Source organism: Glycine max, chromosome 1, assembly GCF_000004515.6.
Source record: "Glycine max cultivar Williams 82 chromosome 1, Glycine_max_v4.0, whole genome shotgun sequence".
NCBI classification, from domain to species: Eukaryota; Viridiplantae; Streptophyta; class Magnoliopsida; order Fabales; family Fabaceae; genus Glycine; species Glycine max.
The window spans coordinates 9,192,414-9,207,421 of NC_016088.4; the positions used below are offsets into that span (position 1 = coordinate 9,192,414).

The 15,008-nt window shown below is 33.2% G+C and overlaps 1 protein-coding gene across 1 annotated transcript; it reads right to left on the minus strand.

Moving 5' to 3' along the window:
* Positions 1–12,351: 12,351 nt before the first annotated feature.
* LOC100798968 (protein BIG GRAIN 1-like E) lies at positions 12,352–14,082 on the minus strand. Its single transcript, XM_003517813.5, has one exon. The coding sequence runs from the start codon at positions 13,604–13,606 to the stop codon at positions 12,560–12,562; it is 1,047 nt and encodes a 348-aa protein (XP_003517861.1). The 5' UTR covers positions 13,607–14,082; the 3' UTR covers positions 12,352–12,559.
* Positions 14,083–15,008: the final 926 nt, after the last annotated feature.

Consider the following 15,008-nt stretch of genomic DNA (forward strand, 5'->3'; position numbering starts at 1 on the left):
TCCAACGAAGGGACGAGTAATGAAGTTCATAGCCCCCCAAGTCATGGATGGGAAAATAGAAGTTTTAATTGAAGACGATGATATCAGATCTGAAGTTAAGTTCTGGGAATCTTCTTTGATTCTGTATGCAATGGGAGCTGATTTAAGTATGAGTGCTGTTAAGAATTTTATGACTAGATCTTGGAACTTTGTTCAATTGCCGGACATGTATTTCAATGATGAAGGGTATTTTATTCTAGACTTTAAATCGTTCAGAGATCGTGATGAAGTTTTGCTGAGAGGTCCGTATATGATTAGAAACATTCCTTTGTTGATTCGAGAATGGAGGCTAGGGTTTAAGATCAAGGATGAACTACTGCAAACCCTACCTATTTGGGTGAAACTTCCCCAACTCCCTATCATATTGTGGGGTGATACGAGCTTGAATAAGATTGGGAGTGCCCTGGGTAATCCCATTATGACAGATGAGTGTACTGCAAATAGACTGCGAGTGTCCTATGCGCGTATCCTTGTTGAAATGGATATTACAAAAGAGCTTCCTCAAACAATTACCATTGTTGATAATGAAGGAGAAAAGATTCAACAAACAATTAGTAGGTTGCTTTTCAGAATGCAAAAGAACCCGGATTTCAATCATCATACTAGATGTGAAAGGTTGTAGCTCACTCATCTCACATTTGCTTATGATCTTCAGTTGTTCTCTAGAGGAGATCAAGGTTCCATGGAGATTCTCCAGATCACTATCAAGAGCTTTTTGGATTCAACAGGTATGAAGATTAATCCTTCAAAGAGTAGGGTGTATTTTGGTAGTGTATCAGATTCTATCAAGAACTTAATTCTGTAGCTAACTTCTTATAAGGAGGGGACTTTCCCCTTTAGATATCTTGGAGTCCCAGTGACTAGCAAGAAGCTATCTGTTATTCATTATATGCCTTTGGTGGATAAATTAGTGAGTAGGATAACTCACTGGAGTTCCAGACTTCTTAGTTATGCTGGAAGATTATAGTTAATTAAAAGTGTGATGTATGCTATTACTTCATACTGGATGCAGTGTATTTGGTTCCCTAAAACTGTGCTTAGCAAAATCAATGCCATTTGTAGATTGTTTCTCTGGACAGGTGGAAGCACTATCAATAGAAAGAGTCCAATTGCCTGGGAAAAAGTTTGCAAATCTACTGTTAAAGGGGGTCTGAATGTGCTAGATTTAGAGATTTGGAATAGCATGTTTATGATGAAATTACTTTGGAATATTTGTGCGAAAACTGATGATTTATGGGTTCGTTGGATACACGTCTACTATTTGAAAAATGAGGATATGATGCATAGAATTTTCAAGGGACCAGACTCGGGTATATTTAAAACAATTCTTTTGCAGAGGGATAACATTAGGAACATGCAGAATGTTTGGAATGAGATGTTGCAATCAGGGAGATTCATTGGGAGGAAAGTGTATGGTAACCTGTTGCCTGACACACCAAATGTAGTTTGGGCCAAGTTAATTCTCCACAATAGAGCAAGACCTCGTGCAATCTTTACATTATGGATGATCTGTCATGGGAATTTAGCCACAAAGGCCAGATTGCATCGGTTTGAAATGTTGAATAATAATCAATGTGTCTTTTGTGCTGAGGTTGAAACCATTGATCATTTATTCTTTGATTTTTTTATGTTGAAGAAGTTCTGGGTTGGAATACTTCATTGGCTTGGTATCCATCATACTCCAAGAATTTGGAATGAGGAGATAAATTGGATTTTGAATTGCTATGGAGGTAAAGGCTGGAAATCTGAACTTGTTAGATTAGCTTTGACAGAAACTGTGCATGAGCTTTGGCTCTTTAGAAATGACTCTTGTTTCAATCAAAGAGATGACAATAGGAATTGTATAGAAAGAATCATTAACAACATAGTGTATAGAGGGTGGTCTAGTCCTAAGCTTAGACCACATATAGCTTTATTGATGTTACAGTAAGGTAGGTTGTTTCTTGGTTGTGGGCTGGATCATTTGATCGCCTTGTTTTGTCTTGATTTTGGATTAATGAAAATTTCTTTGATTAAAAAAAAAATAATGTCATGGGTTGTTAATTTTGTAGTGGTTTTCTGATGGATTAGCGTTAGACATGGAGGCCATCACAACACTTCACAAGAAATGGGCAACATACTTTTTAGCTATTAGAAAAAAGGGATGTTAAAAATAATAATAGAAATATAGGACGTAATTTTTTCTTTCATGACACGCTTTGGTTAATAATTGACATTTGTTTAACCTTACATTTTTGGTTGGAAACAACCCACTTCATGGTTTTGTCAGCAGAGTGTAGCTGAAAGGCACAATTTTCTTCCATTGTTTATGCTGAAATTGTTTGAGTTTTTGGTTTTATTTTATAACAAATTATAGATTTTAATAGGATTAATGCCATTATTGGTTCATTGATTCCCTTTTACTTTGTAGATGAAAAGGGTATGACATTTTCCTTGGTTATTTGAAATCAATTGTGTCTCTACAGTTTTGTTACTTTGTTGTGGTTGAACTGTGCACATTGGAATAATTGAAGAACATGTTGACAATAATTTATGGTAAGATCAAAATGACTTATGTTGCTTTAGTCTTTTAGCTTCACTTAAGCAAAACTTTGGAAGTGATTCATTTACAATTCTGGCTCCATTGCAAATACATTAGCTATGGTAGCCATTCATCACAGCCAAGTATGAAGGTGTCTTGTGACAGTGCATAAGGTTCATAAAGTTGAAGGAGATCTGATTGGACAGGTTGTCATTTTAAAATATTATTCGGTCATGCTACATCATTGAAAGTGGAACAGGTATTCATTACTTCAGGTTTGATTTCAGCCTACTAATATCTAATATGCAGTGCTGCAAACTCATCGATTGCTATGCGGATTCACAACTAAAGGCATATGTTATTGCTATAAAAAGAAGCTGGTGGGTAAAGTCATACTATTGTACATGCATGTGTTGTATACTTCCAGGTAATTATAACAAAATATGATATATGTTTATGTTACCTTTTGTTCCAGGAATTGAGGATAATAGTCAGGTCAGTAACTGTCCTACATTCCATGAATATAAACTCATGCAACACAAGAATGGTACATCTGCTTTTGCTGTTGAGAACATTGTATCTAAACATGGAATATTCTCACTTGAAGTGGTTGGTGGACATCTTCAGAGCTAAGATTGTGGAGATCTCACAACATTCGGTGACAATTGAGGTTATTGTTGGACAATAAGCATATGTTTTAATTTTTAATTTCCATGTTTTAGTGCATGCTCTGTATTCATATGTACTCACAATCAATTGGATTGTACTTCTAAAGTGGGGAAAAATATCATTGTTGTTTCATTAAGATAATTATTTACTATTGGAGGTGAATTGTGCTATGAGAGTGGTACAGTGCCTTGTAAACAACTCATTTTGGGAATATACTATATGTATTGATATACTCTTTCCTTTCATTGCATAAATAGTAATGGTATAATTTGGTCACTAAGGTTGGAGTATGACTGTATTGTGGTTGACTTGTTGGATTGGTTGTTTTTATGTTATTGTTTTGTTCTTAATAAGAGTCTTTCATTTTTACACAAATAGGATTGTGCTCATCTTTAAATAATATCAGGAATAAATAGTGTGTTGATATGAGTTAGGTAGATATTTTTAACCTTATTTGTGAAAATGTTTCTTTCATATTTTGATTATTTTATTTTCTATCTATCTATTACTTAGTCACAACCATTGCCATCATTACTTGCAATTTGTCATTAGATATTCTGGGAGATAAAATCAGGTCATAATTTTGGGTTCATTTTTCCTGCTAATGTGATAGGTCATTGGAGATCCCAGGAACATGGCTGCGGTTCAAAGAAATTTCAACAAGTTTGGAATTAAAGAGATAGCCAAAATTGGAAAGGTTGGAAAGTTCAATTGAGTACCCAACAAATTTCCTTAACTTTTGTATCTTGTCCACTTTGTTGAGCATTATATTGTAAGGCTGTGCAAAGTTTACTAATTCGTTATTATTGGATGATGTAACTATACTTAGATTGCATTAAGAAGGGAAAAGATGGGCGCATCTACTCCATTTTTTCGGTATTCAGCTGCTTCTTATCCAGATCTTAAAGGAAGAACACCTGCTTTGCCATTGTGGGAGCAAAAATATGAAACCTGTTGCCAAACCTGATACACTTGTGGGGGTATGATCTTATTTACTCTTTAACCTATTGCAAAATGGTTTTAACACTTGTGCATATCTCAAAGCCTAATGATATTACAACTAATGGTCTTTTCTACTGAACACCGTTTGTCCCATGTGCTTTGGATTATATTCTTGTTAGATTTATGTTTTCTTTGGCTCCTTTCTTAACATCAATGATTTTGTTTATAGAATTTCAATGATTGGCTAAAGAAGAACAAATCAATAACTATTGCAAAGAATGAAGCTAACGTTGTCATAAATGCACTCCATTACATGTTTGATATTTTACCTCCCTTCTGTTCTTTGATTTATTTGCTCATTAGTAAATTCAAATATAGTATGGCCTGTTCTTTTGACATGTTTGCTTGTGTGAAGGGAGATGTTTATTCTATAGAGCCACCATATGATTTTATAGTCAATCACGTACTTGATGCTCACTGGGGTGTCCTCAATGAAGAAGATGTAAGTGGTTTGTAGTTGCTTATTGTCGTTAAATGTATCCCTTTTCTTGTTTCCTTCTAATGCATTGTACATATACGTGTACTATCTTCATTTGTAGTTTCTATTAGTGTTTTTTTGTTTGATGTTTCACCTTTAGAGTTTGATTTAAATAGTGTTTCATTCTCTTTTATCTTTCTTCCTCCCTTAATACCTAAATCCCCAAAATTCAAACATGGTATCAGAGAGGTACCATTCTCCCTTTCATGTGCCTTCACTACTATGTTTATTGTACATTAGCATGTAATATTCATCAATTTTCTAAATGACATGCTTGTGACTGTCTTACTGTTGGTGGGATAATGCCTTCAGACTAGTGGAATTCGATCACTCACTTTATCCATACTTTTGAATGATGCGCCTTGAGTTCTAAACATTGTTACATGAGTTTTTGCTAGAAGAGGCTATAACATTCAGGTTTTCTTTTTTATGTTATAATATTTGTGTACAAATTGCAAGCACTCAAGTCCAATCTTTTTTTTTACTAGTGGCCTTATTTTCAGCTGGAACAACTTTAATCTTTCTACTGCCATGAGGTTTTAAACCATCATGCATTAATGCTTATATATTGCAAAAGTACAAAATGTTGATAAAAGGTTCACCATAGTCAACAGATGCCTGCAAGGTATTTTGGTCTTTTTTTCATGTTATTTGGAATAATATTGGCATAAATTAGTTGTATGTTATGAAATTTAGCTTTTTGTGGGTGTTAAAGTATATGTGTGTTGTTTGGTAATGTGGTAGGTAGAAGATATTATTCCAAAAGTCAAGAATATGCATGTTTTACGGGAAGTGTTGCCTTGAACCTCATCATATGAAAAGCTCTTTTTGCATTGTTGCGGATAAGACAAGGTATAACTCGTTTTATTAATCCTCATTGTGGTTATCAATTTTTATTTTGATTGGGAAATGCTAGTTTGCTAGTTTATTTAGAAATGTCAGTGAGAGAGATTCGAACCCGCAACCTCTCCTTCCCCCTTCTCCCTTCACCCTTTAGCCCCCATTCCCAACCATCAAGCCAACCTTATATCTCCTATTGTGGTTATCAATTGGTTGCAAGAACCTTGTTCATAAGAACAAAAAAAGCAAGAAGGAAAATGATTACAAGACGAGAGTATCGAGTGATCTCTTAAGAGCCTTTACAGAACACTGAAACCTACTCCATACATCCATCACTTGCCTAACCAAAATCTAAAATTGGACAAATGGAAATAGTAATTTGTTTATTACTCCTTAAATTTTATCATAACAATTTATGACATAATAAAATTTTCTTTGATTCTTTTAGTTCCCCCCATCATAACTTTCAAGTATCTGCTTCTTCCTTTTTTATTACTGACATTTATCCTGACAAAATTGATAGGAAATATTTCAGGATCATAGCCTTTGCCTTGTCCATTGACTTAAAGGCTCGACTAGTCTAAAGAATTTGTACTTATAAGAAAAGAACATAGTTGGAGCTTCCAAACACTGTGTTTACTGTAATGTTTTGAAAACTAAATCCAATATTCAATTGGTGACGTCTTTGGATCATGGTTTCATTGTTTCAGGCTGGTAATTTTTTTATTTAACAATCTAAAATTGTTTGAGGCCGCTTCATGCTCCAATAGTGCTATTGGTTTTTTTATTTATTTTCTTCCGTTGATTCCGTTATTGTTGGAGAGTGGAGAGGCTGGTCTCTTTTCAGAAAGTAATTTCACATCCCCTTTTTACCACTCACATACAAGTTATCTATATCTTCAACTGGATAGAGAAGCAGAAGACATTCGAAAAAGATTAATCATTGGTCTGGAAATTATACTATCCCAATCTCTTTTTGAAGGGAACCGGTTAGGGCCAGTTATGATGTGGAGAGCAATTCAGTTGTTTACGCCTACAGAGATGATGTTTAAATGTTGTCTCATTTGTATACAACATATTATTTATAATTAGACATTAGAGTATGAAGGGAATTAGTCATAAGTCTACAAATACTCCTCTTTATAAACTCATTCACAATAGTGCAATTTCAAGAACATTTTTAGTTTCTCTCTTCGAATTCTAAAAATATGGAAACAAGTAAAAGCAATAATTGAAGGCCATGGGTTGCCAAGTTTCATCTAGCACCTACCATATCTGGCCTTAATCTTAATTTTATGCTTGAGCCAACTTTTGAGATTGAGTTAGGCTACTCTATTCTCTATTATAATTAATAGATCTCAATGTGTATGATTTGTTGTACAATTTATTTATTTATTTATTTTATAAATTATGAAATAAATCTTTTATTATCTCTACCATGATTGCATTTTAATTAAATTATTTTCATTTTATTTTTCAATGCAGGTGGGCATAGCTCTTGGTATTGTTGAAAAAATGTGTGAAGTTGGCTTTACCTTGTCAACTGAGGTGTTACAATGCATATTACAAATCTGTGAGGAATCTTATGAATATATTCTGGTATACTACATCCTCCTTGGTCCTTACGACAGCTCCCCTGTTTCTTCTTTTTGATAATTTACATAATAACCCGTCCATGTCTTCTCAAGTTTTATAAGGAAAGGTTTCATTTACAACTTTCGTTCCCAATTTTCATAAAATTTGACCCGTTTTGGCCAGTTATCTAAAATTGTGATCAAGGTTGCTTAGAAATGACCAACCAATATTTGACACTACTTGTGAAAGACTTAACTTGCTATGCTTTGTATGTAAACATCAACCTAACATGTCTTAGTTTTCCATGAGCAATAAAATAACCTTTTCTAGCATTACTACTATGATATGAAATTTCTGTATGATTTAACAGGTGGTTGCTGATGTTGGTGGCTACTGATGTTATTTAGAGTGATCAACTGACTGATGCTTCAGTACCTTAGACGTGTCCTTAGAGGATTTCATCAAATCGATAACATGTTTATCATCTTAAGACAAAGACTTTAAAGATTCTATTGTTTGTGGAAGAGGTGGAATATTCTGTTGTCCTTGGTGTCCATAATGTTGTAGGCATATACAACTTCGGTGTAGAATAAAGTAAGAAACACTTTAGAGATTAAATGTTTTTCATTTATACAAATATGAATGACTTTGTATACCTTTTTCAGCTATCAATAATAAAAATTGCATAGCAGAATGACCCTTAATTCGGTTTTAGTTTCACAACTTATATGTTTCATCAATGAAATGCATCGTATGATTTATATGAATAAATACGTCCGAAACTAGAAATAAAGGAATTCTACGATGGTTATGTACAAAACCGTCCTTGAATGAACAACATTCTAAGATGATTATGCTTATAACAGTCTTAAAAGGCCTAACAATCTAAGACAGTTAAACATGAAACAATACATACTAAGACGATTATGCATCCAACCGTCTTAGAATGATTTATGTACTAAGACGAGTATTGATCAGAACCTGTCTTAGTATGTATGGCTTTCTATGGCAGTTATAGGACAAAAATCGTCTTAGAATGTCATACATACAAAGACGGGTTCTGATCAATACTCGTCTTAGTACATAAACCATTCTAAGACGGGTGAGTAACCATCATAATAACGTCGTCGACCAATTACGACGGCCGCTTCTACGACAGGTCAGAATCGTCTTAAAAAGTAAAAAATAACCAACTTAAAATTCCACTTTTCCAGTAGTGTCTACTCTTTCTCTCTCATTTGCAGTAAATCAAATAGCAAGCTTGATATTTATTGCACAAATATTTTATCATATTATGCGTATATGTATTTTTCAATGATTGTTTAATTTTTTATTATAAGAAGTTCCATTCATCCTTCATCTTCTATTTTTCTTTAATGTTAAAATAAGAAGATGCTTGAGATATCAAAGAGAATTTTAAAAGAATATATTAACATTAGAAAAATATGTTTTACTAAAAACAATCAAGTAATTAGTTGATTGAGATATATTCAAATTATTGTTTAAGTGAGTAATCGATGGTTGGTTTGTATGACGACATATACTTGATTTTTCTTATAAGATTTTGATTCGAGTTTTGTATATGAAACAAAAATATAGGTTAAAAAAACTATTTTACCAAACTGCGTGTTACTATTGTTGACTTGAATAGCCCTTCAAAAAAATCTTGACTTAAATAGAATTACATTTAAAGAATAATCGTGGTCTAAAATTATAAATATTCAAGTGATAAACTGCTTTTAAATTGAAATTTTGTTTTCAAGTGACCAAATGACCCTCTTTTTGGGTTCAAAGTCAATTAGAATATTAAAATACTAATTTGACTAAATGAAGAAATACATTAAAAACTTCATCATATTTTCCTTTATTTTATTGTTTCTAATCTTAAACTCTTTTTTAAGATAGCTTTACTGGTTGGGGCCTGCTTTCTCCTTTTGATCTATTTCAGTCACTAATCACTCCTAACACTAGTGTATTAATTAATTGATAAAATCGGAATTTTCTCCAAATCACTCATCCTATATATTCACCACGAATGGGAAAGGCTAAACACACGATATATATATATATAGGGGGCTTAATAAGGTAGAAGTAATTGAATATAATGGAAGACAAATCATGACCTTGGGTACAAATAAAAGAAAATAAGCACAATGATTCTTTATAAATCCAGTATCATGAAAAGATTACAAGGAAACAGTTAAATTTAAAGTTAACAAATGAAAATGACATGTTGAAAATAAATATTTAGTGAAGTGATTGGTGCCTTGATTTTTTATTTACACTCATTAGTTTAACTTTTGCTAATAAACAAAAAAAGAAAAAGAAAAAAAGGATGATTCGATTGCCCATAAAAAAAGATGAGCATGATTCTCTCTCTTACTCTCTAATCTATCCCCTAAAGCCTATTTCAATGCATCAGGGCCTGAGGATACATAGTAAACTTTACAATTGCATTTCAACTTGAATTATAACAAAGTTTGGCCCCTCCACCCCACATTGATAGTTACCCTGACCCCTTTGGTTCCCCATGCATAATTTGTTTGCACGATTCTTCCGTAAGGCTATCCAATTAGTCCATCATTTAACTCCTTGATAGCCTCCACCTGTAAACCATATTAAAGAGAATGCTAGATCATACCCCCACCCAACCCGGCCACAAATTGTATCCCCACATTCTCAGTTTGCAAGCAAGCAACTCAGATACTTATTATTTATCCAAATCGATTTGTTTGTTAATGTTGAAAAATAAAAGAAAACCCAAATTCATATGGCATTGCAGTTTTTGTTTTCTAATAGATGTTGTTTTTTTTTATATATATTTAAAGTAATATAGGTGGCATTTGGAAGGCTTTATTTAAGTTTATGAAAATAATTTTTTTATTTGGAGAACTTGATTGGTCATTTAAAACTGTATGGTATTTTTATCTTGTGTGGCTCCAAAGTGATAAAGAAAGAGAATGGGTTCTTCTTCTTTTTAATTTTTATTATTTTCCTTACGTACGTATAAAATTGAATCCTTTATATTTTAAATTTTCAAAAGAATTATCAATCCTTAACTTTTTGAGGAATATCCTTAACTGATGATTATGAATGAAATTTTTTAATGGTTATGATTTGTTACTACATAATTGATATCGAAAACATTAAACATAAGAAATAATCATGATCATCTTAGGATGATCTTTTTGTCGATAAATGCTCTATTTATAATCGTAGTTTTTGAATGACAAGAATCAATTATTTAGTATCTTTATGAGAATTCAAATATTGTGTACATCCTTTGTAGGAATTATTTATAGTAAGAATTTTTTTTTTATCCATAAAATTTAAATATGAGACATGTAACTCCATTCAAACTAAGGTATATAGTTTATGACTCTAGTTTTATTTAGTTTGTTTCAATAAGTTTCTCGGTATAACTTATCAAAATAAGCTCTTTCAAAAATACTTAAAAATAATATTTTTTTTATCAAATTTATAGACTAAATTCTTGTATAATAAGAGTTTATTAATTAATTACATAACTAAATTATTTATTTAAACGTAGTCATAATAATAAGCTAGGAACTATATAGCTGAGGTATAAATAGGCCAGTCTGCTCCAGATGAAGTGAAAACCCAGTAATTGGTCAACATGAGCAAATTGGTAAGGAAATTGAGCAAATGTGAACTCACTTTTGTTTCTCGTTTCAAAAGATTTCTCTCTCTTGCATTTTATTTTATGTTTACCTTTAAAAGATGTGCGTGATAAATATTTTGCATGGTAATTTGTTATGTTTGTCTTGATTCTGTCTCCAACACCATGAAAATTTAAATGTATTAGATTAATATGATTTCCATGACTTTCCATGTTTGATCATTTGATTTGATTGAACACATTTTTCGTTACGCATATCAAGGTCCTAATTATTGAATTAGCAAGCTAAGATTGATGGAAATGTAAAAACCAAGGGTTGTACGGAATAATGACTACCTCTTGTGTTTCTCTTTTCTCCGGGGCTCTCAATTGATCCGCCAATATTAGTGGAACACATCTTAACATGTAATACTAATATGTCAAATCATCCATATTTTAGATTAGAGAAATAAGAGATTACTATAGATCACCATTTGCTTACTTTTCAAGTTCCTCATCCCCTAATCAAACACCTTCCATTGCATGAACACCTCAATGTGAGAAAGGAATAATTAAACATAGATATTGTCTTTGCCTAAGATACTCAGAACCCCCCGTGCAACTTTTGAATTACAAAATCAAACCCCCTCGATCTCCTCTCCAAAAACAATCTCATAAAATAAATAATAATTCAAAATCTTCTTTCAACATTTTTCTATTAATCTGCTTACTTATTAAATGGAAAAAAAAGATTTAAAACATTTTTATTTCTCAGATATTAAATATACTTTTTCATTCTTTTTTCTATAAAATATTAAGAGAATTAGTGAGAAAATATTATAAAAAAAAGATATAGAATTACTGTAAAATGAAAACAAACTATCAAACACACACAAACAAAAAATAAGAAGAAAAAAACCCTTTAACAAATGACCACCATGGACCATGTATACACATAAATGAGATATAAATGAATCATGCGGGACTTGACAGAGATATATTATACCAATTTATTTGTGTTTTACTCCCATTCCCAATATAAAAAAAATGAACGCTTGAACCACATCAAATGAAGGCATGCAGGTAAAAAGGTTCCTTTGAAGGTTAATTTTTCACGATGATTGAAGTCAATACAAAACTCTTGGTCATAGTTAATTATCATGAACGCGGTACATGTACAAGTACACGGTTCATATAGTTATTAGTTATCACTCTTCAAATTATTATTACAAAACTTTCTTTAAAATAAATTAAGGAATTTGACTACTTTAAATGAACAATCATAAAAGTATGAAATTTCAGTCTTAAATGAGAAAACTAATAGATGATATATATTCAAATAAATTTGTTATGCAGGTGCACTTAATATCAATCATTAACTTACTTTATTCTCTAAAAATCAGCTCCTAAATTTAGTATGCACAAGAACATCCCAAGATGATGAATTTGGTACTGGGGGCACATGACATGATTGTTTAGAGAATTTGATAATTATTCTCTTGATTACATGTTAACGTTAAACCTAAAATCACGGCAAAAAAATTGAAGCCACTAATGGAGGGCATTAACTTATGTTTGTTTTGTTTTTGCACTCTAAAACAAAGGTCCTAAAGCAAAGGACATTAGATCATGAAATTAGATAAGACAAGCCAACATTCCAATCTGTACACACAGAAAAAAAGAAGTATTGAAAGGAGTTGAAATGAAACCCTGCGGGAAACAAGCAAAATCTAATAGATTTTCCTTTTTCATAGCTTCTAACATGCTAATTCAACCATAACCAATTAAGAAGGAAGAAAAATATTGTACACCAAAATCACAGAGGGCCATTGGAAATTGGTGCTCCTCTCTTGATGCTATCCATGTTGGTAGTTTCATAGACAGGTAGACCACTTGAATAGTATCCCAAGTCATAGTTTTGCAATTCAAACAGATCAGAACTTGAATCACTTTCTGCACCATCATCAACCTCATTTAAGTTCTTAAATTGAGTGGTGGTTTCCTTCTCTTCTGATGAGTACTTGTTGTCCACTAAGATCCTATCTTTCTCAAGTAATAACTCATGATTTCCCTTGTTGTTGTTGTTGTTCCTTTGTTTCTCTGATAAGTGTTTGTGGTTGCTATTATCATCTAACATGGTTGTTGTTGTTGTTGTTGTTGGTTCCCTCTTTTTCTTCTCATCCCACAACAACTCATTCTGCAAAGTGGTTGTTGTTGATGATCTTATTTGTTGTCCATTGTTGTTGTTGTACTTTGCTGAAAAGGACAGTGCATGCTTTTTTTCTGATGAGAAGGTTCTGAATTCCTTGCAGCTCTTTGTTGGTGTTTGTACATAAGGAGGAGTTCGAAACTCTGAACTCAAGGAGGAGTACAAGGACTTTGAATCTGCGGTGCTTGAGCTTCTGAAATGGCTAATGCTGCTTCTTCTCCTTCTCCTTCCACCAGGGCTCTCATCTTCATCTTTCATGGATTGTGAGCCTGACTTTGACTTCTTCTTCTTTGATGCTGATTGGCTGAAGAGAGAGTTCAAGAAGCTTGCAAGCCTTCCACCTGGAGAGCTAGGCTGCTTGTTCTTCTTCTCCTTCATGATGATTTGCTTCTCCATGCCATGGAATTGTTGGGGGAGCAAGCTTCTCATTGGCATGTCTAAGCTGATTCTGGCAGCTCTTTGTCCATGATGGTGCCTTTCTTCTCTCATGATCTTCTGAGTGTAGGTGGTGGAGCCACTAGTGTAGCCAACAACTTCACTGTATCCTGAGAAGTACCTTGCTGCCTCAAACACATCGAGCTCGCCAGAGTCGTTTCGCCGGTGGAAGGACTTGTTGTGATTCATTTCTGGGTCTATAAGGCCTGCTATGGACATGGTGGTGCAAGTTTGAGGACTTGTATTATGAAGTTATGTAACAAGAGTTGAATGAATGGTATGTGTGGAATATGGATATAGCAATATGTAACAAGAAAGGGGGGATATTATTAAGGATGCAAAGAGATGAAAGGGGGGGTTTGGAATGATGGAGAGTAGTGGGGAGGGTCAGTTTAAGATAATCAACAACTCTAGGCATAATTTTATATGATGAGGGAGTTTTGGAGGTTATTGTGTGAGGTCCACATGATGTGAATATGTGCATTAGCAATAAAGATATAAGTGGGGAACAGTGCTTTTTATCCTCCTCATGCTGTTAAAACCAGAGGTTTTTGTTAGGGGTTGTGGGGAGCAAAGAGCTGTGTTTCCTTGGATTCTATATGCTTCTATGGGTTTGAGTGGGAGTTTGCTGTTAAGTGGTTGTTGGCTATGGATATATATCCAATCCAATGGCCATGAGCATGTGCATAACACACAATCTAACCTTCTTTGCTCAAATATATCATCATTATATATACAGAAGGGCAATAATTATTGTAGAGATCCCACCATCATTTTGAGGGCTTCAAAGTCACTGCATATTCTATAGCAAAATTAAAAAAGTAATTGCTTGGCAAGTAATTTCTTTTGACTATGATAGATTTACTATGGCCCAGTAATATCACACTGCCTCCTCTTTAGGCTGTTTTCATAACAATGACTTTTTCCATCACGATAATTAAAAGTCTATATAGTCCATTAGGTGAGTAATATTTCAATTTCCAACCACTGGTAGGTTCAAATAGAGAATCTATGGTAGCAGCACTAGGTAAAATACTATTCAAATTAGGACATAAAAACTGTCTTGTCATGTAAATGTAAAAAAACTAAAAATTTCAACAAATTTTCATAATATTATACCATATCATATATGGAAGGTGATATATCAAGAAGTCCCACCAAAAGAGCAAAGAATAATAAATAGTGGAGAGGCCTTTTTCATTGCAAAGAAAGAAATTTAGGAACTACACACACACAACACATGCGTACTTAGTATAATCAACTTTAGTTTGATCCTTTCTAGATACTGATGTTAGTCAATAGAGATGATTTTGGCCCATCAAAGCCAATGCCCATTTCTTAGTGTCGGAGCATATAGTGGTCACAACAGTGGCTTGTGTGTGAGCACAATCACATGAGTACGTGTAACATATGAACCAAAAGAGACACACCACTGGATATGCATCTAAGCCATATAATATGGACTACCAAATATTGTTGTTGTACGTATAAACGTTCATTTAGTCAAGGCCACTCGAGGGAGATGAAGGTGACAGTTCCATTAAGATCGTTAAGTCTAGTCAATTTTATTTTCTACTTAATTATCAATGTGGCAAGTTAAGGGGCCCCTTTTATTCTGTAG

Bases quoted from the DNA above. Each gene is read 5' to 3' on its own strand.
- LOC100798968 (XM_003517813.5), bottom strand. From the start codon at position 13,606: ATGTCCATAGCAGGCCTTATAGACCCAGAAATGAATCACAACAAGTCC.